Source organism: Balaenoptera musculus, chromosome 5 (assembly GCF_009873245.2).
Source record: "Balaenoptera musculus isolate JJ_BM4_2016_0621 chromosome 5, mBalMus1.pri.v3, whole genome shotgun sequence".
Taxonomy (NCBI): domain Eukaryota; kingdom Metazoa; phylum Chordata; class Mammalia; order Artiodactyla; family Balaenopteridae; genus Balaenoptera; species Balaenoptera musculus.
In genome coordinates this window covers 126577973-126604286 of record NC_045789.1, presented here as the reverse complement: position 1 = coordinate 126604286, position 26314 = coordinate 126577973, and the positions used below count along the sequence as shown (strand labels likewise).

The 26314-nt window shown below is 38.9% G+C and overlaps 1 protein-coding gene and 1 long non-coding RNA gene across 4 annotated transcripts in view; one reads left to right on the top strand and one right to left on the bottom strand.

Annotated features, from left to right (window-relative positions):
- Positions 1-8416, bottom strand: part of LOC118895507 — a 55550-nt gene extending 47134 nt beyond the window's left edge. For 2 of the 3 annotated variants that reach the window (XR_005019960.1, XR_005019959.1), the window contains exons 1-3: positions 8196-8416; positions 4102-4209; positions 3309-3476 (exon numbers count right to left, since the gene is read on the bottom strand). This is a non-coding gene — a long non-coding RNA (uncharacterized LOC118895507). Of the gene's footprint in view, positions 1-3308; positions 3477-4101; positions 4210-5809; positions 5971-6664; positions 6898-8195 lie in introns of those variants that run through there. The other variant, XR_005019961.1, reaches the window with a different exon arrangement.
- Positions 8417-9029: 613 nt separating this feature from the next.
- PGRMC2 (progesterone receptor membrane component 2) lies at positions 9030-25907 on the top strand. The gene is made up of 3 exons (XM_036852666.1): positions 9030-9497; positions 22166-22321; positions 23743-25907. The coding sequence occupies exons 1-3, from the start codon at positions 9080-9082 to the stop codon at positions 23838-23840; spliced, it is 672 nt and encodes a 223-aa protein (XP_036708561.1). The 5' UTR covers positions 9030-9079; the 3' UTR covers positions 23841-25907.
- Positions 25908-26314: the final 407 nt, after the last annotated feature.

Below are 26314 nucleotides of genomic sequence, written 5' to 3'. Positions count from 1 at the left end.
GATTTATATTGTTAAATGGCTAATGATTGAGAATGAATTCTAGGAAGGCAAGAGTGGAAACCCAGGAGCCAGACAAGAGGCTATTGTCATGGTCTAAATGAGAGCTGCTGATGGCTTGTACCAGGATGGTAGCAGTAGACATAGTGAGAAGTGGTCCGTCAAATTTGGGATAATATTTTGGAGGTAGGATCAACAGGACTTGATCTTCGATTGGATGTTGCAGGCAAGAGAAAAAAGAAGAATCAAAGTTCTGATCTTTTGGTTCTTCTCATCAGAAATTCCTGCACCTGCTTGCCAATAAAAATCTGTGTTCTGCTGGAGAACCTCCTTGCAGTAACCATAACAAAGTCAAAGCCAGTCAAAATTTCTGCTTGTGTATGACAATATTTGAATTATGCATGCCAATTTATGACAGAGGATTCAAGAACAGTTTATTCTTCATTAAACTGAAGCTTTAAGCTCCTGATTTTTTTTGTTTTGCAATCTAAAAAGCAGCTCATTTTCTAAAGACCCAAGTTGCTTACAAAACAAAGATTTGTGTCCCTTTAAAAAGTGCCATTTCCTGAAATATTAGAGATCTATAAGCTCAGAGCTTCTATCACAGTTATCACATCTTTATTTTGCTTTATAATCTTATTGTCTCATATAAGGGCCATATTTTATATCATTGTTTTATGAATGTTAAAAGGCTTAGCAGGCCAAGTAACTTACAGTACAGGAAGAAACAGAATGGCAAGCCTGATCTCCTTAGAATCAACCCCTTAATGTATTCATTCACCTTCTATGAAACTCTGGCAACAATGTGTCTTGAAGAACTAGCTGTTTAAGGCTATAGAGCAATTCTCTTTCTCCTGAACTTAACTCTTCTGATGTTTCATATATTGCCCAGTAACAGTCCTTTAGAAAATAACATTTTGAAAACAAATTACACTCATTACTATGTACAAATCTATGAAATATACACAAAATATTATTAGAAAAAAACCAGGTAGGATTGAATGTAATTTCATGGCTAAAAAAACATAGGAAAATTCACAGTAGTATTTGTTGTGTTAATATGCACAGCACTGTTAAGGACTGAGAACGTTTAGGGGACTCAGTAAACCACATCCCTCTTCCTACCAAGTTGTGAGCCAACTGAAAAACAGGAAAAAAATGTAGACAGCTGAGAACTGTCGCTCTTCCTGATAAAGCTGACGCTGGAGGCGAGATGGCGCCAGTGGGCCTCCCAACACTGAACCCTAGGACAAGGCAGACTTACCACTGGGTTGCTGACTGGCAGAATGGGATGATAGAAACTCTCCCCTCCACCTACTCCAAAGACTTGTCCCTGTAAATTTTGCAGCATAAAGGAACAGACTAGAAGTCATGATTCCAGATGGCAGCCTGGCCCCAAGGGCCCCAAGACTGGCCAAAGGGCTGAGCTTTCTCACGCAGCTTCTCACTATGTAGTATCTTACTCAATGGGGAAGAGGAAAGGCTGGCCCAAGACACCAGGAATGTTAATAAAACCCCCTGCAACTTACACCACATTCCCCACATAATTTTATTCTCTTAACCTAGTAATCTCCAAACTGGAATAAACCTACCCTGGGATTCTACTTTCCAAGAGGAATACAAGCACAGATAATTTTAAGGAAATCAATTCCATTTATTCAACTTTCACCTGCTCTTTCCTAAAATTGAGCTGTCTAAAATATGACTGAGGTTGAGATTTCACAACAATTCAATTTTTCCAATTCTATTTTAAAATCAGTCTTTTCTGAGACAGGCATCCTCTCACCCATCCCAGATATTACTATGACAATTTGCTCCCATGTGCAAAAAGCCTCTAAGGCACCATACAAAGGAACAATTCTAAATATTGATGGCAATATTTAATTTAATCAATGTATTATAAGTAGCAGGAGGATTTCCTGGCTTTCCTTATCTTAAATATATTTCTATTAAGAGAAAAGCATGGTGCTAGAAATTGGGTATTTTGGTCTGTGTGGGGGTGTTCTGAGTTCAGATAATTGTAGGGCAAAGTGGCAAGAGTTACGATCATTTTTGTCTAACGCCATTTCCTCTTCCATTTCCTGATGGTGTCAAACAATACTGTTGAGATAGCAAAAAGAAATACTGAAGGAGGTTGAGCCCTATTTCATGAGGGTAACAAACCCACAGCAAAGTTTCATGCTCCAGATATCTCTCTCAGAATTCAAAAATGGAAGATATGTAGAAAACATTCTGGGAAGTACCAGTTACAAGGCACATCTGCTCAGTAATGAGAGAGAACTTGGTGCCATCCTCCTGTGTCTCAGCTGCATATTTCAGATGATTTCAAGGAAAAGGATGTTAAAAAAATTCCAAATTTCCTTCCAACAGATCAATGTTACATGTAAAAGGAACATATATCAGAGATACGTTAATGTTTTGTAGTGCTTTTTGAACAATTATTCAGACTCATGGGAGAAAATATTTTCACTAGTTTTTACCTGAAGATTATTGAATATAGTAAGTCTATACTCGTTTTCTTACCCAAACACTTCTGCTTATTATTATTTGTTAACCATTTCTCACCTCATTATTCATTCCTATCTTTTATGTAATAAACTTAGATTTAGATATATAATTTTCTATTGTAAATAATGCATTGAACATCATTTATTCATCTTTTGTAAGCCCTGCACCTGATAGTCCCCCAACATGTTTTCTTATTGTGTCCTAGCAGAAAATTACATTCATGAACTAACTGGAGAGGAGGAGCTTCATCCATTTCATTAAGAGACATATTTCCAGTAAAATTTTAGTTCTCTTTAGTAATTATTTGGAAAAATTTGTAATGTACTTAAGATTAATTATGTATTACTAATAATAATTATAATAATAACTCAATCCAAAAGAAATTTTTGGCATTTAGAACCTTTTGGTGGTAGAAATTTTTTTTAATTATAAACAATTTTTTGACTGCCGAAAAGAATGATAGGGTAAGCAATAAAATACATTTGAGCATAAAATATATTTTTAAGACTTCTGTGGGGAAGTAGAGTAAAAACACAAATTCAAAGAGAAATAAAGAGTAACGTAAAATTTCTGTAAATATGGATGATGGTGAGTATTCAATTTCTATGGGATTTAATTTCACTAAATGCATTTTTAAGTGATATAACCCTTTATACTTTAAAATATTCATATTTAGATTATACCAGAAATTACATCTTTTGCAACTAAGGACAAAAAAATTTTACATGTGAACCTAAAAATTATTTTGGGTAGTATGTCAGTAAAAATGTATGAAGACCATTGCTTTAACCCTTTCAGCTTACCCGCTGAGATCACCTTAGGACATGGTTATCCCCCTTGGGTGAGAAGTCAGCAGTCAGTTAGGGTAGTCCTGCTCCCATCTTCATAAGGCCACTTCAATACTGATTTCATCTCCTTTGTGGAATCTCGTGGGGCCACTGGTAAAGGGTAGGTTTTGTTCCCAGAATGCCCTGAATGGGTCAGAACAATACATCAATTAAATCAGCTCCCATGCTATTCTGTACGCAAGGCTATAATTCACAACCTGTTCTATTGCCACCTCAAATTATGTCCCACTACCTTGTTCAACATTATCAGAAGTTCTAAAAGAAGATCAAATGATAACATAAAAATACTCTAAACATTAAGAGCCGAAAAGACATCCTCAATCTGATTTGACCTTTCCAGTATGAATTTTCCAGCAAGAAATGAAAAGTTCAGATATTACATTATCTTGTTCTTCTGAATTATAGCCCAAAGTAATCAGTACCGACTTCATGTTAAAGTCCAAAATTATTAACTTCCAACTTGTTAACACTCTTGCACTTGTGAATTAAAGTTCAAACAACAGGTTTTTTCACTCCTTGGCAGTGAGCTTAGCTCCCAAGCCTGAAGCTCCCCTTCCCCCAGAGCGCCTATCCTCTTAAGCTTACCCCAAGCCTGCCTTGTCCTGGGCAGGCCCCCCCGCCGGCATGGGCAGACCCCTGTGAAACTTATGGTATGAGGCAGCAGAGCAGAAAGCATACTTTCTGTTGGCGGCCTGGCTCCCATGAGAAAGGAGAGAGGAAGAAGGTGGGCTGCACATGCCAAACTTACACATCAGGAAACTTGTTAGAAGCGCTGGAATGAGGTATCGAGTGTTATGTTAGTGGCACCCCCTCCATACTTTAAGAAACATCTGATGTGGGAAAGAAGTGTTTTCCCCTAAAATAGAGAAATAGAACAGAATTACAAAAAACAGTGTATCTTATTTAAGAAATATTTATTGAGCTCAAATTTCTAAGCTACGTTTGCTGAGAGATTCCTAAGTGAACCAGAGCTGGAAGCTGCCTACCAACCAACCACTAACGTTTGTAACATAATCATATATGTCAACGCCATATATTCTAGGTTTCTGTTACAGCAGTGCCCTACTTCCAGTACCGATTTTTGTATTAGTATAGATCAGGCTTTATTTGCTACCAAACAACCACAAATATCTCAGTGACTCAGAACAGCAGAAATGTATTTCTCACTCATACAACCATGTGTATTAGCTAAGGACTCTTCTCCACTTTGTTCTGACCCTAGGACCCTGGCTGACAGAAGCAGCCACCAGGTGGAACATTGTCGGGGTGGTAGATTAAATAAGGCCACAAATTCTTTATCACTCTTCTCCCCAATCCCCATCAAGAGGTGGAGTTTATTTACCCTCCCCTTGAAACTGAGTTGGCCATGTGACTGCTTTAACCAATAGTATGTGTTATTTCCAAGCCTGAGTCTTACAAACACCTGGAAGTTTTTGCTTTTGCGGTTTGAAGAGTCCTGAGCCACCATGTAAGAAGTCAGGCTACTCTGCAGGAGAAGCCATTTAAACTGAGGCCCTGGAATAACACTGGAAAAAGAAAGGCTCAGCCATTCCCGCATCCCCATGGAGCCTCCAGATTACTCCAGTCCAACAATACCTGGCTGGAACCACGTGAGAGACACCGAGCAAGATTAGACAACTGCCCGTGAGCCCATTCAACCCACAAAACCATTGACGGTAATAAAATGGTTACAGTTTTAAGTCACTAAGATTTGGGATGGTTTGTTATGCAGCAATAGATAACTAAAACGTTCCGTCACTGTGCCAGAAGGAAAGAGCATGAGAAATTGTGCACGGGTTCTTAAAGCTTTTGCTCGCAAGTGACACAGATCACTTCAATCACACTTCACTGGCCATGCTGAGTTGAAAGGAGGGAAATGCAAGTTGGCTACGTGAGAAAAGAAATGGAAAAGAGGGCTTCCCTGGTGGTGCAGTGGTTAAGAATCCGCCTGCCAATGTAGGGGACAAGGGTTCGAGCCCTGGTCCGGGAAGATCCCACATGCCACGGAGCAACTAAGACCATGCACCACAACTACTGAGCCTGGGCTCTAGAGCCTGCGAGCCACAAGTGCTGAAGCCTGCATGCCTAGAGCCCGTGCTCCGCAACAAAAGAAGCCACCGTAGGGACTTCCCTGGTGGCGCAGTGGTTAGGAATCCGCCTGCCAAGGCAGGGGACACGGGTTCGAGCCCTGGTCCGGGAAGATTCCACATGCCGCAGAGCAACTAAGCCCACACACCACAACTCCTGAGCCTACGCTCTAGAGCCCGTGCTCCGCAACGGGAAGCCACCGTAATGAGAAGTCCGTGCACCGCGATGAAGAGCAGCCCCTGCTCGCTGAAACTAGAGAAAGCCCGCATGCAGCAACGAAGACCCAACGCAGCCAAAAATAAATAAATAAAATAAATTTATTAAAAAAAAAAAAAGAAATGGAAAAATTTGTTGGTTAGTACTAATACCTCCAGAGAAGGGTCAGGCCTAGAGAGGTACATCTTCCATGGAGATGACAAGTCAATCAGTAAGCAGTGGATTACACTTGTAAGGGAAAGGCAGGGAAGCTGTCTGTGGATTTATGGAGGCCTCTGAGTGCCAACTGAGTTCCTAAGATAGCTGAGCACCACTGGAGATAGGTATCTGAGTAAAGGAAATCAGTACACAGGACTAGTCCCTTCATGTAGTAATGAAGGAGGGAAAGACAGAGCAGGCCACCAGTCTGAAAGTTACTGCAGTATTCAAAAAAAGAGTATCCTACTGGGAGAGATTTTTCCCGTGGGCGGTGGGGGGGAACTCAAAAAAAAAAAAAAAAGAAGAGCTTCAAGTGTGAGTTTGAGATATTTTATCAGGGATATACAAGAAAATGTTTAATTCTCAGGGCAGAATGTTAATTACCTACCCACCATTCCCCACCCTACTTCCTTGACAACAGAACTTCAATACTGCTTAGTTCCTCTCTTCCCTCCAAACCAATTAGGAAAAAGAAAACTATACACACATAATTCAGTTCCAAGGTAAATCCCAACTGGTCTAAGCCAGTGGTTCTTAACCAGTATCATTTCTCTAGGGAGTGTGTGTGGGATGGAGGGGAAGAGGGTTTGTTTTTTTTTTTTTTTTTTTGGTGTCACAATGCCTGGGGTTGCTACTAACATTTAGTAGGAAGGCACCAGAGATGCTAAATGTCCAGCAACGCATGCCACAGTCCTGTATAAGAACTGTCAAAAGCCAGATAAACACTAACCAATCATGGTAATCCCATGCTCCTTGTCAGTCACTGTTTCAGGGACTAGCTAGCAACCCAATTCTGGTAAATAAGATACAAGGAGTGGCCTGCTATGAAGCCTCTGGGGTGGTTTGTTCCTGCCTGTCGATGTTGTCCCAACCATATGACACCTGGGACTGCTACAGCCATCTTCTCCCTAAAACCAGTGTCTTCCCAAGCTCCCTGTTTCCATCATTGCCACTTCCATTTCCTTTTACCAGGTCCTAAAGCAGTTTTGACTTCTCTTAACCATTAACCTTAGGATGACCACTCGAGGTTGGCTTAGGACAGTCTAATTTTACTCCTCTTCTCCCAGTGTAATTAACAGTGCCCCCTTTAACTTCGGAAAGTATTCTAGATTGGAGGAGTACAGACTATACATGGTCATTACCCCCAATTAAATCTTGTTCACTCTGCCTCAAGAAAATACCTCTAAAGCAGGGGTCAGCAAACTATGGCCTGTAGGCTGTTTTTTTACCTCTGGAAAGTAAAAAAAAAAAAAAAGTTTTTTACATGTTTAAATGATTGAAAAAAAGTTAAGGGGACTCCCCTGGCGGTCCGGTGGTTAAGACTCCGCGCTACCAATGCAGGGAGCGTGAGTTCGATCCCTCGTTGGGGAACTAAGGTCCTGCATGCTGGGCAGCACAGCCAAAATTTAAAAAAAAAAAAAAAAAAAAGTTAAAAGAATATTTCATGATATCTAAAATTATATCAAATTAAAAATTCAGTGTCCAAAAATAAAGTTTTATTGGTACACAGCCAAGCTCATTCCTTGAAGTATTGTCTATGGCTGCTTTCTCACTACAAGACAGAGTTGAGTAATTATGACAGAGAACACTTAAAATATTAATGTTTGGCCCTTTGAAGAAAAGCTTGCAGACCCCTGCTCTAATGCTGTCATCAGTCCTGCGTTCCCTCACTTCTCGTACTCCTTGCACCAATACGGTAGTCTACTTAACTGGTTTCCCATTCTTTTCCCCACTCCAATCTTTCATACCAATCCTAGTAGATAACTCTCTACAGAAGAATTTTGACCCTGTCACTTGCCCCTTCCATATCTTCAGAGGCTCCTCCAAAACCGGCAATATAAAGTCCAAGCCTATCCCTCGATACTGAAGACTACAACCTGAAGTCTTCCAGACTGTTCCTCTTCAGTACTTAAAGCCAAAATGGACCACTTGCTGTTTCCCTAATTAGCATACCATACGCCCCCACTGCTTGCCCATGTCTCTCCTCCATCCCATCAGTTCCTCAAGATAAAACGAAAACTGTTACTCCCTTGATAAACCTTCATTCGCCACAAGGGTAGTTCACACGCGCGCGGGGGCCGGGACTAGCGACACAAAACAGGCTAGGGCGAGAAGGAGCACATCAAATGACCCGAGAGCGTGAGATGAGGGGCTCAGAATGAGGCTTCAGAGGTGACATTTACACAGGAATTTTAAGGACTCGAGAGGCTAAAAGACTCTACAAGACCCAGGAAGATGAAAACAAACTGTAAATAAAGCTAAATACGCGAAAAAAAGGACCACCTCATCCTATCCACTTCCCTCTCGCCCCAATGAGAACGTTTCAAGGAAAAACGACACCTTTAGTACAAAATCTGAAAGAAAATTCTACAAGAGCAGCCTTGGCTAAAACCACTGGGGAATGGCGTAGACAGCACGTAGATTCCTTTTGCCAAACAATCCCTGGGCGAGCTCCGTGCGCGCTCTCCGCGCCAGGCGACTCCAGCTCCTCGCCAAAACTTCTAGGCTGTAGCTTTGCCTGCGCGCCCACGCTCCGGGCTTCCGGACAGGCGCGACGGAGCCCGGGGGGAATGAGACGCCCCCCCCCCTTCAGTGTGCGAAAGCAGTTATAACTATGTGGCGGCCTCCCACTAGCCACCAACCCGCGCCCTCGGGAAGGCGTCAGAGAGGGTCCCGCCTCAGCGGCCGCCTCAGCGCACGTGAAGCTCTCGGGCGGAGCCAAAGCGAAGAGGCGGGAGTTTGCGGACGCGAACCCTGGCCTGGGAAGAAAGGCGACCCCTGGGCGCACGCGCACAGCGAGGGAACTGGGAGGAGCGTGTCTCCCAGAGGGGTTGCAGAGGAAAGGAGAGCGCGTGGCGCCGCGGGGCCCGCGCACGCGCCATAGTCTCGCCCCGCCCGCGCGCGCGCGCGCGCGCGGCCGGCGCAGCGCGTTTTCTTCAGACCCGCCCCCCTCTTCTACTTCAACTAGAGGCGAAGGACGAGAGCAGGGAAGTGTGGGGCGAGGTGGGCGGGGCGTCGCACGCGCGCGCGGCCTGCAAAAGGAGGGAGGGGAAGGGAGAGAGAGATCCAAGACAACGTTACCGCGTCAACACCCAGTCGGGAGCCGGCCTGACCCCGCCCCCTACCCTCACGCTATTGGCTGGGAGGCCCCACATGGGCGGGGCCGACCGTGGGGTTGGGGAGGGCAGGGGGCGGGGAGGAGAGGAAGGCGCTGGCGGGCAGTGATGGCGGCGGGTGATGGGGATGTGAATTTAGGCACCCTGGGGAGTGGCAGCGAGAGCAGCAGCGACGGTAGCAGCGAGAGCCCGGGCGGCGCGGGAGCGGCAGCAGAAGGGGGCGGCTGGTCGGCAGCTGCGCTGGCTCTTCTGACGGGGGGCGGGGAGATGCTGCTGAACGTGGCGCTGGTGGCGCTGGTGCTGCTGGGGGCCTACCGGCTGTGGGTGCGCTGGGGGCGGCGGGGTCTGGGTGCCGGGGCCGGGGCGGGTGAGGAGAGCCCCGCTGCCTCTCTGCCTCGTATGAAGAAGCGGGACTTCAGCTTGGAGCAGCTGCGCCAGTACGACGGGTCACGCACCCCGCGCATCCTGCTTGCGGTCAATGGGAAAGTCTTCGACGTGACCAAAGGCAGCAAGTTCTACGGCCCGGGTGAGGAGGAGTTGGACGGGGAGGGGGAGGACCCCCTGCAGCTCAAGCGCGACCATCTTATGATAGGGAGGCCCCTGGGCAAAGGGTTAGCTTGCCAGCCTTCTCGACATGTGGATCCCCGCGCCTTGTCTCCCGCACCTGAGACGGCCCGCCCCCCACACGCCTCGGCCGCGGGCCCCTCCGGCGTTTACCCCCCGAAGTCGGGATCCCAGTGTCGCCCCAGGAGTCAGCTCTCATCTTTCATTTTTCTCCTATCCTATTTCTCCTCGCAGCCTTTTCTTGTGCTGAATTTTTCAAAATCCTTTTAGTTGTCGCCAGTCACGCTGGCCCTCAGCCTTTCCTGAGCTTTCTGATTACCGGGATCGTTGGGGGCGGGAGAGAAGAAAGATATCTAAAGTAGGGACCTAAAGTTTTAGGCCCTGTAATTCATAGCTTTCCTTTCTTTACTCTGTGTGTGTGTGTGTCTGTGTGAGTGTGTGTGCGCGCGCCACTGAGCTTCCTTTTCCCTCTACTACTCCCTGTAAGGCCACGTTTAGGTACACGGAGTTCCAAGTCCCAACCCTCTGTAAAGTCCTGTCATATAAGCAGCACCTCGACTGTTTTTTTTTTTTTTTTTAAACGGGTTTTGGTACGAAGATGCTTTCCAAGATTAACAATATATGTGGGATGAGGCAAACCTGAATGCAGATCCTAATAAATACTGGCAAGGGTCTTCGCCCTGAGTTTTGGGGGTGGAGCTCATATACGCAGCAGGCGTGCCTGTCCGGTTTGTCTCTTTTTCCTTTTTTTTTTTTTTTTTTTTTAGTAGGAAGGCAAGTATTCAACTACACGTTGATTATGATTTACTGTGTTTTCACTGAGGAGCAAAAACTTAAAACAGCTATAAATTCATACCCCCAGGCACCAGTTATGCAAGTTAAAAGGTTTTTAAAACTGCTTTCAGAGAACTGTGTGTGTGTAGGGTGGTTGGTTTAGAAACCCTTCTTTTACAATGTAGTTATAGCATACATTTCAGATTATGTTAATAAACTTCAGTTCAGACTCATGGAATCTGTTGGCATACCATAAAACTGAGCAACATTGTACATGCTGGTTGTGTAGTTATTCTAAGCTTTAAAAAAGTGACTGCAATAAAAGTAAATAAAATTAGAGACCTAGAGTGACCTGTTATTCGAAAGGGTACATCCAAGTCTTAAAGTCAAGGGGGTTGGCAAGTCTAAAAACAAGTTGGTTTCCTCTTTAATCTGGTAGTCCATGAGATTTATTGACACTTGCAAATATATACTTAAGATTTCTGTGCTTAGTGGCTGGAAGATATTTTAGAAGTGCTTTGGTTAGTTGTTAATTAGAGGTAAGAAATTGGAGATTCTACATGCTGAACTATTTATTTCTTAGTGGCTTGTATTTTCTGTACATATTTATAGTACATTCAATCCAACCAAGTCACAGATAGCTTAAGTACTTGCTTCTCGTTGTATAAAAATAAAAACCAGATGTCTGCCTACTCATATCAGCTGAAATAGTTAATACTTTTTTTGTTTACTTATGGGCATGGGGAATAAGACAATAGGGCCAAAGTACAATATTTAAACGGACAGACCAAATTAAATAGTTAATTTTTTTTTTTTTAGTCAAGGATTTACACAGTATGTGTGTTCAATGATTAGAAATTGTGTGCAGGTTTAGATTTTTAATACAGAGCTTAACCAAACTAAAAACTCTGCCTTTGTACTCCTATCTAAACCGACAGTGAAGCAACCAAAGTATTGTTGCAAAGAAGCATATCGGTCCTCACACATTATGCCTTGCCACTATCTGAAAATAGCTAGGAGAAACACCCTTAGACACAGTTTGGCAGGATCCAGTGGCAAATGTTCTGCAACAGTAGTTTTAAAATTGAGTCATAGTTATAATGTAGATAGCCTTTGTGTGGCTTGAGCCAGTGAGGGGGTTCCTCATAACAACAGAGGAGTCAGCTTTAGGTTAGCTTCCACTGACTTCCAGGTCCTAATGAACAGGCTAAGAGTGATATTCAGTTATTTCATTCTAAGTAGTTATCAATTAACAACCTAATAGAGATATTTGGAATATTTTATTATTGAAAGGAACCTTAAAGGTAGCCAGATCATCTTAGGGGCTTGGAATATATTTCACATTAAGAGAAGATAAAACACTTCCCAAAAGTCTTGAAGCGAAATTTCTGGCTATGAAACAGACATAAGTTCGGTTTTGGTTTTAATTTTTTATTTTCATCCTCAAATCAATTAAGCAGTTTTGCAGCAGAATAATTCAGAAGTAAAAATCCTTATCTGAGACTCTTAGTAGCTGAAAGAATGAGCTAAGGGAGCTAGAAAACCTAGTTTCTGTGCCTAACCAATATCTACTCCCATTTCTCAGTAATGGTTTTAGAGTTAAAAGATTGTTTTGTAAGGCTTTTTCTGTGTTGAATTTTTTTTTCTTTTTAGCCATACATTTTTAAAGTTTGGGTTCTTAAAAAATTAAATACTGGCAGTTTAATTTAGTGAAGTAAACACATATTGGCAAACAGTTGGCATTAACTGCATTTGTCAATATTAAATTTAGTAACAGTTCAGGCAGTTGGCCAGCATGTGAGGCAAGTGGTTATGTAAGAAACAATGAATGTGGGAGGAGAAAGGAACCAGATTTGTTGAGCAGCTACTACATCAAATCCATTAAATTTGTCATCTCCACAATGCTTCAGTGAGATTAGTGAGTATTCTGTCTTTCAGATGGGGAGCCTGAGGTTTAGGAATTTGAGGTAAATTGGCTTGGGTCCCACAGCCATGGTATTCAAATCCAGATATATTTGACCACAAAGCCTATCCTTTTTCAGGTATACTGCATTCTGGGATAAACTTAAAGAGAATCTCACTGCTGTTATTTTTTATACCCTCTCCTAGTTCCGTAAGGATTTAAAGCCTCAAAGAAACAAACTTCATGGCTTTATGTTGTGCTGTTTGATATGGTAACCACAAGCCATGTGTGGCTTTTTAAATTTAAATTAATTAAAATTAAATATAATTAAAAATTGAGTTCCTCAGTCACACTAGCCATATTTCAAGTGCTCAGTACCCACATGGCTACCATACTATACAGTGCACTTTATAGAGCATTTCCATCTTCCCACTGAGTTCTGTTCAACAGCATTGATTCTAGAGGTCAGGGTAGAAGGAGTAGGAAACTCCATTTGGGGCTTATTATCTCATTTAGTTTTCAGACAGCCCTAGGAAATAAGTAATGTTCCCATTTTACAAACGTGGAAACTGAAACTCAGATTTTGCCCCAAGTCACATATCTAGTAAGTGGCCAAGCTAGAAATCAAACCCAGTCTACCTGGCTATCCCCTCCCACTGTATCACAACATAATATAATTTCACGTTTCCATAGTCATAATAGATGAGGAAGACTCCAACAGATAGTATAATTTTAAATAATTTGATGTAATATTACTGCAGTGGAATTATAACAAAACAGTGTTTTTTATTCTTTAGAATGGCAAGAAATTATACAATTGACCTTTCTAATAGTTTATCTGCGTTTCGGATATTTAGATATATAGCTTCCCCCATTATTCCATGTAGAGTATTCTTTGACATATACCAAAGCTGTATTTTCTCCAACGTACCATTTAAATTCCACTGGAAAGGAAAGAAGTATATACGAAGTACCCCATGAGATGCCTAATATTTAGGAGGTGGGGGAAAGGAGCACAGTTACCTTTCATGTGTCTTTCCTCCTTTTTTAACTTTATGTTCAATATGGGAATTTTATTTGTAGTTTGCATAATTGCAGCTGAAGCAAGAGTTGAGGCATATAGAGAAACCTATTCCTTCATGAATGTCCTATTGACACTACCCAGCTCTCATCCTAGCTTCTTGCTTTGAAGCCAGCTGGGTCTGTGTTAGGTCTAATGCCCATACACACTCATTACCTACTATTCATTACCTGCCAATCAGATAAAGGGATCAACTAAGTCTTTGATGAATTTTGATACTCTGCTCAAATTTATACTAGTAATTTCTACAGTACCTTCTTGTTTGGCTCTTCTGAGTTCAACATCATTCCAATGTTTTTAATCTAAGAGGGAATTGTATTTGTATTAAATATTAACACAAAGTATAATAGCATAGCTTAAAGCATGTATGAGACCAGAAGATGTTATTCAGGTTGGAGGAAAGGAGTACATTTAGTAACATCTGGAGTTAGCCATTCAAGTTCTTTTAATAGTTCTTTCAACTGGTGTGACATAGATCACTCCTCCCCCACATACTTGTGACAGACATCACTAAATAACTGCTGTACTCTTAGAGCCAGCATCTTGTCTCAGATGTTTCATCTCCACTTTTAAACTCTAAGAACGAATTGCCTGGATTTCATTACATTATTGCCTAGATAAGATGTTTTGAGAAATGAGAGTTCTCTGAGTCTTCAAAACATTTGCCTCCCTACCCTCATGGAGTTTATGGTCTGTTGAGGAAGACAGATGATAAACAAGCATTCAATACATGATTATAATCTGTAATTAAATATGATGTGAAAGAAATTAATAGGCTATGTAATAGAGGTTAACAAAGGACTTTATTTAGATCAGATGGTTAAGAAAGGTACCTTATTTATATTGGTTTGTCAAGAAAGTGGGGATTGATACCTAAGCAAAAACCTGAAGGAGCCAGCCTTACAAAGATTGGGTATATCAATGTTTTGAAGCTATCTAAGCACTAGATCTAGAACTGATACTGTGTTAATCGGCAGAGGAAGAAACATCCTTATCACCCTTACTGATTTTCAGATTTGACTTGAGGCTTCATTTGATTAGTGTTACCTCAGTGCTTCTTTTTCCATCCTTTTACTTTTAACCAATCTGGTTTTTTTCCTTATAAAATATAGCTGGATTTTTTCATTAAATTTAATATCAATACTGTCTTTTAACAACTTAATTTTTTTATTCCTTCCACGTTTTCTCCCCTACTGATTTTTTAAAAATTTATTTTATTGAAGTATAGTTGAGTTACAATGTTGTATTAATTTGTACTGTACAGCAGACTGTTTCAGTTATACATACTTATACATTCTTTTTTATATTCTTTTCCACTGTGGTTTATCACAGGGTATTGAATATAGTTCCCTGTGCTATACAGTAGGACCTTGTTTATCCGTTGTCTATATACTAGTTTGCATCTGCTCACCCCAAACTCCCAGTCCATCCCTCCCCCACTCCACCCACCCCTTGGCAGCCACAAGTCTGTTCTCTATGTCTATGTGTCTGTTTCTGTTTCACATCCCCCTACTGATTTGGATGCATTCTATTTCTATTCTTCTGGTGCTAAGATTCTTTTTCTTAAGTTTTTGCTATAAAATATAAGAATGTTAACCAAACATTTTTGTATGAATTAGAAAGAACTGTCTCTTTAAGACACTTCACTGCCATTTGACAGAATATTTCTTAATACTAAATATACAAAACTATCATGTATACAAATGTAAATGGTGTCCCCTGGTACACAGCCATATATTGTGGCCCTGGTTAGAAAGCATTGACTCTAATCCCTCCCACATTCCATTTTCTATGTTATTACTATTAGACTTCTAGTTTTACTGCAGTTTTTAAAACTCTACCCCCAAATTGGTTAAATTATTAACTTTTTTTTAATAGTCGATCTTCATTTAAATTTACCAACATAGTTACCATTTTCTTTATTCACTGTCATTTCTTGCATCGCATTCCTTTGTTCAGGGTTCAGTTTTCATTTTAGTGAGGTGTGTCCTATAGCTTTTTTCATTGATAGAAAAAAATTCTGTGTCTATCTGCCCTCACTCAGGAATAATAGTATAGATGTAGGAAATAAAATTGTGGGTTAACTGTTGTTTTACCTCAGATCCTCAATAATGGTTTTTTTGGTTTTTGTTTTCTGGGTTTTTTTAATTTTTGGCTGTGTTGGGTCTTTGTTGCTGCGTGCAGGCTTTCTCTAGTTGCGGAGAGCGAGGGCTGCTCTTCATTGCAGTGTGCGGGCTTCTCTTGTTGCTGACCACAGGCTCTAGGCATGCGGGCTTCAGTAGTTGTGGCACGTGGGCTCAGTAGTTGTGATTTGCGGGCTCTAGAGTGCAGGCTCAGTAGTTGTGGCTCACGGGCCTAGTTGCTCCGCAGCATGTGGGATCTTCCCAGACCAGGGCTCGAACCCATGTCCCCTGCATTGGCAGGCAGATTCTTAACCACTGCGCCACCAGCGAAGTCCCCCAATAACGTTTTTTTTAACATGTGCCAGGCTCTACTAAAATCTGAGGATATGTGTCATTCATTTATTTAAAAAGATTTGAACCCATTATCTTTTCAGTTATTGTCTCTCCCATTCTCTTTATTACTTCTTCTGGAACTCTTAGTAGATACACATTAACTCTGTATTTATTTTTGGCTGCATTGGGTCTTAGTTGCAGCACGCAGGATCTTTCGTTGTGGCGCGTGGGCTCCAGAGTGCAGGCTCAGTAGCTGCGGTGCACGGGCTCTGTAGTTGTGGTGCGCAGGCTCAGTAGCTGCGGTGCACGGGCTCTGTAGTTGTGGTGCACAGGCTCAGTAGCTGCGGTGCACGGGCTCTGTAGTTGTGGTGCGCAGGCCCCAGAGCACGTGGGCCCTGTAGTTTGTGGCACACAGGCTCTATAGTTGAGGTGCGCAGGCTCAGTAGCGCAGCACACGGGCTCATTTGCCCCACGGCGTGTGGGATCTTAATTCCCTGACCAGGGATCGAACCAGCGTCCCCTGCATTGGAATGCGGATTCTTAACCACTGGACCACCAGGGAAGTCCCCTTAATTTCTTAATAATTTTAAGTAAACATACTATATCTCTTTACTCTGCTTCTGTTATCTTATTCTTGGGATACCGTTTCTCATATCTGTTCTGTGTGCTCACTCCTCCATGGTAGTTTGTTTCTTCATGTAGTTATAACTTTTATTACAAACTTCAGCAATTGCTGTCTTTTTGTTTCTTGAATATTTTCTGTGATGTTCCATGAGCCTTGGGTTGTAGAAGTCTCCCTGTGGAGTGGTTTGGGGTATGCCTCAAAATAGGGCCTAATGGAAGTTTCTGAAAAAAAAAATGTTTATTAGGTAATATGTGGTCAAGATAGAAAAATTTTAAAGGGTATATAGTAAAAGATAGTCTCCTTCCCACAACCCAGCCACCATGTTCCCCTCCCTAGAGGTGAGGAACCAGTCTGAGTATCTGAGTCTTGTTCCAGAGCTATTTCTCTGCAAGTGAAAGCATGTGGATATGGTACACCCCTCCCATGCACTAATTGTAGCATACTATACAAACCTTTAGCAATATTTTAATATATTCAGAGCCTGTCATATCAGTTTAAAGAGAACCATTTCATTCTTTGAATGTGTGCATAAATTCTATTATATGAATATATCATAATAGTCCACTTTTAATGAACATTTGTTTCCAATCTCTTGTTATTACATGGTACTGCTCTAAATATTCATGTGTCATTTTAAACGTGAGTAAAATCATAATTATCTATAAAATAAATTCCTAGATGTAAAATTACTGAGTCTTAGGGTATGGACATTTTTAATTTGGGTACTTATTTCTGAATTGCCCTCCAGAGACATTGGACCAATTTACACTCACAAGAAAATGCCTGTTTCTCACCCTCTTGCCAAAAATGTGATATTAAACTTTTTGGTGTTCGTCAATCTGAGAAGTTAAAATAGTTTTTCAATATTATTTTAATTTACATTTCTCAGTGAGGTTGGACATCCTCAAAAATTTGAGTCATTTATGTTTCCTTTCCTACAAATTATCTATTCATATATTTTTTGCCACATTTTTTCGATCATGACTATTTTATTGCTGCTGGGTTTTGTATCATACTTAAAGCTTTTTTGCACTTAAAGATTATTTTTAAAAATCTGTAGTTTCTTAATACTTTATGGTTTTAGTTTGTTAGTTCCACTTGGAATTTATTTTGTTTTAAGAAGTGAAGTAAGCATCCAACTTTTGTTTTTGTTTTCTTACAGCGGGCTGTTCAGTTATCCCAACACCATTTATAGAATAATTTCTTTTTCCCAATACTTGCTGTATTACCATTACTGTTTGCTAAATTCCAACAGATATTTAAATCCATGCTATTGTATTTTTTTCACCTTAGAATTCTCATTCTACCTGGGCTAGGTAAACTCAGGCCCCACTCCCACAAACGGCACAGGCCTGGGGTTTTAATTTTTCAAAGTCTTCCCTGCCCTCAGCCCAGCCTTGAGCCCTGGGGCCAGGGCCACTAGCTCAGCCCACAGTATTGCTGAGAGCCTCCTAGTTTGAATTTTAGAAGCAAGGTTGAGTTTTCAGTTCCTCTTAGAATTATAGTAGTCAAGAGATTATCTGGTTTGACCTCCAATTTTAGGCATGTAAAATTTGCCCAATGTCAAATGTAGGGTGCGGCCTCGAACCCAGGTATCTTAACTTCTTAAGAGGTATTCTTTCCGTTTTACCATGCTACCTTCTCTCTAAAAGTCCTGGGAGTTCCTAGAACTAAGTATAAAAAAATAATATCTATTAGTTGGATTTCATTTAGTCACTTTTACATATTGTTTCATTTGTTCCTAGGCACATTATAACCTTATTTGGAATAAATTACTCAATACCAAGTATTATTAGATTTTTTTTAACTTACTTTAATAATCACAGAAGACTATTGTCAGAACATGCCAGAAAACTGGGCTGTTTATAAACTTTAATGAATTAAAGTTTGTCTCTGAGAGCTATGGTTTTTATACCATGGAAATAACTAAAACATTCTGGAATTTTCTCTTCATAAATACTAATGTAGATACATAATCACCTTAATAGTTACAAAATTATGTGTTACATATTTTAGATATTTTATTTACTTCCTCCTGGAATTTTTTGCTCATTAAATTATTCTTTAAAACATTGTTTTACAGTAACCATATGTTGTTGCCTTCAAAAATATGTCACCCCATTGTCACTTGATTGTATTAAAGTAAGCAGTTTCAGGATACAATAACTAGCAGATTTATTGATTTTTGAACTTTAAAAATCTGTATCATAAGTGGTGTTAACTCTTAAAATTGTTAATGAAATCTGAATTCTAACTAGTATAATGTCATTTCGGTGTATTTAACAATGTCATGGAAATAAGATTTATCGTTAAAATGATGTCCTAGGATATTTGTTATATATGTACATTTAAGAGAATCTGTCTTGGCTAAATAATTGGGTGCATTTTTTGTAGCAAGAATTTTCTTGAAACTGTAAATCTAGTTTTGTATTAGCACTATATTTTAGTCTTTGATAAAGCAAGAGTATAATTCGCTTAGTTATTATTGAAATGTTAATATCTAAATGAGCCTTAATCAAAACAATCTGATTAATTTATACAAGCTAGACTTGTGTGTGTGTGTGTGTGTGTGTGTGTGAATTATACCATACTGAAGACCTAATACCATTTAAAATTTGCTTTCCTTGGGTAGCTCTATGCTATTATAGTATTATGGATAGCCAAGAGTAGTTATCAAAATATTATTATCAGTACCATTTAGGTCTGTTATGTAAGGAGGTAGTGGAAAGGGGAGGTATTACTGACTTCTCAGATATGGTTCTGATTGTGTTAGGGATACAGAGAAATATACTTTAACTGGACCTCAGATCCTCCTTTTTCTGAGCAACTCATCCTTTTCCAACTCTAGTTCTGAATCTTTATATTACGTTCTTTATGGTCTTACAGGAAAAAGTAAAGAAAACTGTTTTCAAAAAAACCTTTTCAGAAGTTAAATGCTTCTTGAGGGAAACTCGAAACATGTGGAGAGGACAACTTAATACAGAGAGTGGGAATATATGTTAATCACTGAATCATTCTTTTCAAGAGTTAACAAAACATCATTTTGTCTAGAATTAGGTTTGGGTTATTAACTGTTGACTCAAGTTCACTCTAAGTTAGCCAAACCAAAAAAAGAACATCATTCCCTCTTAGGGAAGTTGGCAGACAATTTTACTAAAGAATACACTGTTATATGTTAACATACTCAAAGATGGAGGGTTTTTTATAGTGATCATCTTTTCTTCTCTCTTGTTTACCATTTGGATATGTTTTAAGGTTGATACTGTGAAGTATCCTGAAGTAGATTGACTTTTGTAGGCCAGCGAGGTAAATATTATAACACAATGCTAAGAAAAGCTGTTGATTTCAAAAAAAAAAAAAAAAAAAAAGCTTTTTTTGTTAATGCTCTTCCATTTTGATTTATCGGATATTCTAAAATAGCCATTTCCCTGAAATTTTGTGATTAGTGAAATGCTCCAGTTTTCAGGATTGTTACTCCATCTTTGGGTTTGTGGGTCCTCTGTGTGTTTTCTGAAGATGTGCTGTGTTTGGGGTAATCAGAAAAGTGGAAATATTACTTCCCAGTTCTGTCAGTAATTTTAGGCAAGGCACTGAATGCCTCTGTTTCTATTTGTCTGCCAAATAGGGAGGGCAAAAACTGTCCCTTCCACTTTGCAATACTGTGAGAGAGGAAAGTGAGATTGCTAGGAAATTCTCCAAAAAGTTGAAATTCTCATTTTACATTTGTAGTTTTTTATAGCCTTGATCAATTTTATTTTTTCTTTTGTGTGTTTGACTAATCACTGTTTTAAGTTTGTAAGCATTGGTCCAGTTAGCATTAAGAGGCTATATATTATTCACAGATTTTTTTTGTCATTGTTGCTTCTTAAGAAAAAAAACCACATTAGTTCTCTCTATATATACATAAATGTGTATGTGTGTGTGTGTGTATATATATATATATATATTCTCCATCTCCTGAAAACAGCCATTGCCACAAAGCATGTGGAGTTATACCACAAAAAAAACACAACTGCTTTAAGGTGGACTGCTTTCTTTCCCTAGGGACTGTTCTTGCTTAGTTTTAAAAGTTAACGTTGGGAATTCCCTGGCGGTCCAGTGGTTAGAACTTGGTGCTTTCACTGCCAGGGCTGGGGCTCAATCCCTGGTGTCAGGGTTCCACAAGCCAGGTGGCATAGCCAAAAAAAAAAAAGTTAAATGTTTCTCATAAAAAAGAATGAAATAATGCCATTTGCAGCAACATAGATGGACCTAGAGATTATCATAAGTGAAGTAAGTCAAACAGAGAAAGACAAATATCATATGATATCACTTGTATGTGGAATATTAAAAAATGATACAAATGAGCTATTTTACAAAACAAATAGACTCACAGACTTAGAAAACAAACTTATGGTTAGTTACCAAAGGGGATGGGGGGGATAAATTAGTAGTTTGGGCTTAACATATACACACTACTATATATAAAATAGGTAAACAAGGACCTACTGTATAGCACAGGGAACTATACTCATTATCTTATAATAACCTATAATGAAAAAATATATATATATATCTGAATCACTTTGCTGTACACTTAAAACTAACAGCATTGTAAATTAACTATACTTAAATTTAAAAAAAGAAAAAAAATGTTTCTCCAAAATAATTAAATCCAATTAAAGAACTTCAGATTTTACTCTGTAAATAGAAACAGTATTAAATTTCCTTCTCTTAAACACTTTTTGAATGTCAGTTGTCATACCTTTTTGAATGTCAGTTGAGATAATGGGCAAAGTTTGAAAGTTACAAATGTTGGCCAACTGTAAATAGTGTCCCATTTTCTTATATAGAAGACAAATTTAAAGTATAAAATGATAGCCTAAGTTTATATTAATAGGGGAATGATTAAATAAATTACTGGTATATCCCCTCAGTGGGAAAATATATAACCATTAAATGATAACTGTGATAGTCACCTAATATTAAGCACCAACATGGAAAGTACTTAAGAACGGGAAAGTAGGACAAAGTACTTTACTGGAAGTATTGCCTTTATTTTCATGTTACTATATTAATACCTAATAATGCTACTTTTTAAATTTATTAAGGCCACTTTTTTGTTCCATGCAACAAATTTTGAAAGAAATGAGTTTTCCTACATCCAGTGAACTTTATGGTGCAGTGCTTTCTGTAATTCAAATTAATGTTCATAAATGTTGAGATTTTTGTCTATTTAAGTAAATTTTTGAATTCTATTCTTAAAAGTATAGATGCTTTTCTGACACATAACCTTCAATTTCCTAAATGCTTTCATGTGAATATGGCTATAATCATTATTTTGTTCATTTAAAAATCAGGGGATTTCCATTTTTTTCTACTTGTGTACTTCTCATTAGAAGATGCTTTATTCTGTTATATGTGAAGTAAAATTTTCCTCTCCATTCTCCAGAAATGTTGCCACTGTAAAGTGCTTGGTCTGTATTCTTCCTGGTGTTTTTTTGTGCATATACAAACGTGGGTGAAATGTGAATACATGTATATCGTTTTTTTAATTCAAAGTGAGTCATACTATGTAATTTGCTGAATTGCTTTTTTCAGTTACTATATCATGGACTTCTTTCTGTGCCTGTACATATAGAGTTACCTCATTCTAAGAAATTTCTTCTCATTATCCTATTTAGTGTCTGTGCATGTTTTGAAATTAAGGCTGTGTACCAAATAAGAGTCATGAGGTTTCTTTTATTTGACTTTTTCATTTGAGACATTCTAAAATAGGGTTAGATAATCTAAATTTCTTTTTTTTTCCCAGCGGGTCCATATGGAATATTTGCTGGTAGGGATGCCTCCAGAGGACTGGCGACATTTTGCCTAGATAAAGACGCACTTAAAGATGAATATGATGATCTCTCAGATTTGAATGCTGTACAAATGGAGAGTGTTCGAGAATGGGAAATGCAGTTTAAAGGTACCTTCATTTTGTTGGGTTCTTTGCAAATATTAAATTTATGGCCAAAGAAAGTGCATACTATTTCATTACTAAAGAGCCTAAGGATGCTGTCTGTTTTCACTGCCATCATTATTTGATGCTAAACATAGCTAACTATCAAAATGATTGTTACATGTGCTTATTATTTATAAAATCCATATTTAAAAATTGGCTTGTTACAAACTATAAAATTTATAAAAATTGTGACACCTTTAGTCTTATAAGGCTTGTTCATTAAGGTATAGTTTTTTAAATATAGGCTTATATTTAAAACAATTAATTAGTGATATTGATACTGTAATTTTAGTTTGTTCTAAACTGATTTTCTTGATCTTACCTTCAAACCATAAAGGAAAAATGTCATTCTCCTTCATTACATGCTCATGACATCAGTTTTTACCGCCTCTGTGAACACTCTGGACTGCTATTTACATGACCTGTGGATCCCTTGGAATACTTCTTCTGGCTTCTTGGCACTTATACTGGTTTTGCTATACAAAGCAGTCCTCCTATCTTGTTCTCTCGGTTTGTCAGTTAATTCCCTTAAACTAGGTTCAGAGTCTTGACCAAGAAATGACTGAACATATTATCACCTTGGACATAACGACGTTCTAAATTAAACACCTGGTAACATAAAAACAAGCAATGTAACCGAGATCTAAGAAGAGAGTTTGATAGGAGAAAGAACAATAATATACTAGGCACCACATATCGGGACCTCAGAGAACACAGGATAATAAGTAACGAGTGAATTTTCATCTTCTCATTTAGTTTGTTTTCTTAGGGACTACCAGCATGTGTCACATTTTCTCCCCAAGAATATTTCCTGGTTGGATCTACTTTCCATGTGATTTTCCACCTCATGTACTCTTTCTCCCCAAGAAAGTCACCATTAACTTTCTTATGGTCTTCTAACTGTTGGAAATGCCCTACATTGCTAACTTATCTATCTAATGACAATACTTTGGGCTATTAAAATTTAAAGAACTATTCTGAGACTCTCAGTGCACATTAGAGTTAAACCAGTTTCAAAGTACACGTCCTCATACCTATTCCAAGAGCCTGGCATGGGTGACTCCAAGATGGGTCCTGGACGTGCATTTTTTTTTTTTAAAGGTCTCCAAGTGATTCTGATGCAGTGTCCTTGATTAAGAACTGGTTGTATGAAAATAAAAAAAAATAAAAAAAAAAAAGAACTGGTTGTATGGAACACTCTCCTGCAAGCACAATTCCCAAACTTTAGGAGTTCCCTGACCCTGTTTTCTTTTGTTCAAGTGTTACATAGGAAAAACTTAACTTGTTCTATATGACTCTAAAGGAAGCATACACCTTCCCTGCTGTATAATGGAATAGTGAGACAAATTTGATCACTACTGATTTTCTTTTGATGTATCTTTCAGAAAAATATGATTATGTAGGCAGACTCCTAAAACCAGGGGAAGAACCATCAGAATATACAGATGAAGAAGATACCAAGGATCACAGTAAACAGGATTGAACTTTGTAAACAACCAAAGTCAGGGGCCTTCAGAACTGCAATTCTTACTCCCTTTCACAGAGTGTCCAGCGTCTTTGGGTTTGGTTCACCTGCTGCAAGAAAACATTCAACAGATTGTTTGTACAAGCTAAACGAGTCTCACTATGAAGATTTGAATACTAGACATTATGCTGCCAGACTCATTTGCTGCAGTTGTTTGTAATGTCTGGTGGGGCTTCTTCATCCTGAAAAGAAGGAGACAGGGATTTTTTTAAAGAGCAAGAAAGTCACAAGATTACTTTTCCTTTTCTCTTTTTTTTTTTTTTTTTTTTAAATCAAAGACAACCTGATACGTATTTGCTACTTAAGTGTACAGATCTCCTCAAAAAAACAGCAAGGAATTCCTACTTCATGCACTGGGTCTGTTTTAGCAATGAGGGAGGGAGGAGACCTGGGCAGGAGAGGGGGACGGTGCCCATCAGTCTGAGTAGTTAAGGCTACTGAAACACTAAGATGTGAATCCCCGAGCTTTTCTTTTTGGGTTTTGTCAGAGAAAAGAAAAAAAACCTTTATTTCTAAGAAATTTTTGGAAATTAGAAAAAGGGATTTCAGGTGGATTTAAGTCAAAGCTAATTCCCCAACAGTAAGATCATTTGAAACTGGTTTTTATCCCTTTCCTTCCCCTAGATCAAATCAATATTAATTGTGCCTTATTTCACTTACATAGACTTGAATTATTTTTAGGGAAAGCCCCTATGTGAATTCAGAAGTCACTACAAGCAGCATTGAGACTGAAGTTGGAATATTCTGTTGACCGCAAAACCTTGATGTCATTCTGTGTATATAGAATGTAAAAGGAATATTCAGTGTTACTGCCATATATGTTAATATACACACACTTAATTAGCATTGTCATGGCCAAATGCATTCCCCCATGCTTTTCTCTTTTCAAAAAAAAAAACTGAAAAACAAATCGACAACTCTATCCCATAACAGCTGCCTAATTTTAGGAATCTTGACTCTCACATCTCACTGGTGTGGGTGCATGAGGCTGTAGTATGGATGTCGTATGGGTGTGTCTGAGTGTGTGTGAGAGCGCCTTGGAAGGGATCTGCAGATACTGTAAATACCCGTACCATTTTAATAAAGCATGTACAATAAACCAAAATAAGCTTGAGTTGGACTTTATATACAAACTGTAAGCCAGTGCATTATGATATGGGAGTTGAGATTGTGTATTTGATTCAAGATAAGGAAAAATCTTGGAAATGAAAGGCAGGCACTGGTTAACCAAGTTGTACACATTGTACCACATTCACTGTAACTTTAGGAAGAAATTCCACTTTGTGGAACATTCTCAAGAGATCTGAGATTATTCAGGTAAGAATTGATATATTAAAATGTACATATTTTTACTTTATATTTTGATGCCAACTGATAATATTAGAAGTAATAGCACTCCAGGTGGTAGTTATTGAACACAAAACAATAAAGGATATTATACTGATTGATAGGTATTAAATTCTTCTATTGTTAGTTTGAAAAAGCTCTTACTACAAGCCCTATATGTGTCCATTATTTGATTTCATCATGACTATTTAGGTTCTTAACTGGAGACAAGTGATACCAAAAAAGACAATTTTATTTAATAAGTCAGCAGTTAGAGAAAAGAATTCTCCTGCTTTATGAGTATAACATATGCAGAAGCCATCAAAGAAAGAGGAACTTTTAACTGCAGTAATAAGCTAAAGTATGTAAAATACTACATTCTATTGTATTCAGTCTTGGAATGTTTTGTAGAAAATGATGAACTTCAGCCAGATCTTTGCTGAAGACTGGTTGTTAACAACTGAAGAGTGTTGGTAAATGATTTGTGTGTTTTTATGTAAAATATTTTCTGAACAGATTTGTTAAAGTATGTGTCCTCTGGAATATATGAATCATTTGAGCCTAAAGTTAAGAAGTAAATCTACACTTGTGAATAGAGAAACCCTAAATATTCATGCAGTAAAAATTACGCAGTCTGTTAAGAAAAATGAGTAATGTTGTGCTTTGGACTTGAAATAAACAGTGTTCTATGGACAATTCCTCAGTTTCAGTTGAGTGTTCTCATTCTCAGGTGGTTTGATGGGCAGTCAGTCACTGAGCAAGGGGACGGGAGCTGTGGTGGCATTGTTGCTGTTGTTTCTCCCTTCACCACTATTTCCCTAACTTGCCTGATTATTAGAACCACTTGAGGTGCTTAGGTACAAATTCTTGGTCCCCAGTCAAAACCTACCACCCACTGAGCCAGAATGGAAAGAGAATGAGTCTCAGACTCTATTTGTAAGAAGTGCCTTGGGTAATTCTTATGATCAGAATTTTCAAATGTGAAAAACACCACACCAGTCTTTTCAAGTTATACAATTGACCCTTGAACAACAAGGGTTTGAACTGTGTGGGTCCACTTTATTTTCTTCAATAAATAAGTATTACGGTACTACAGTACTTCGTGA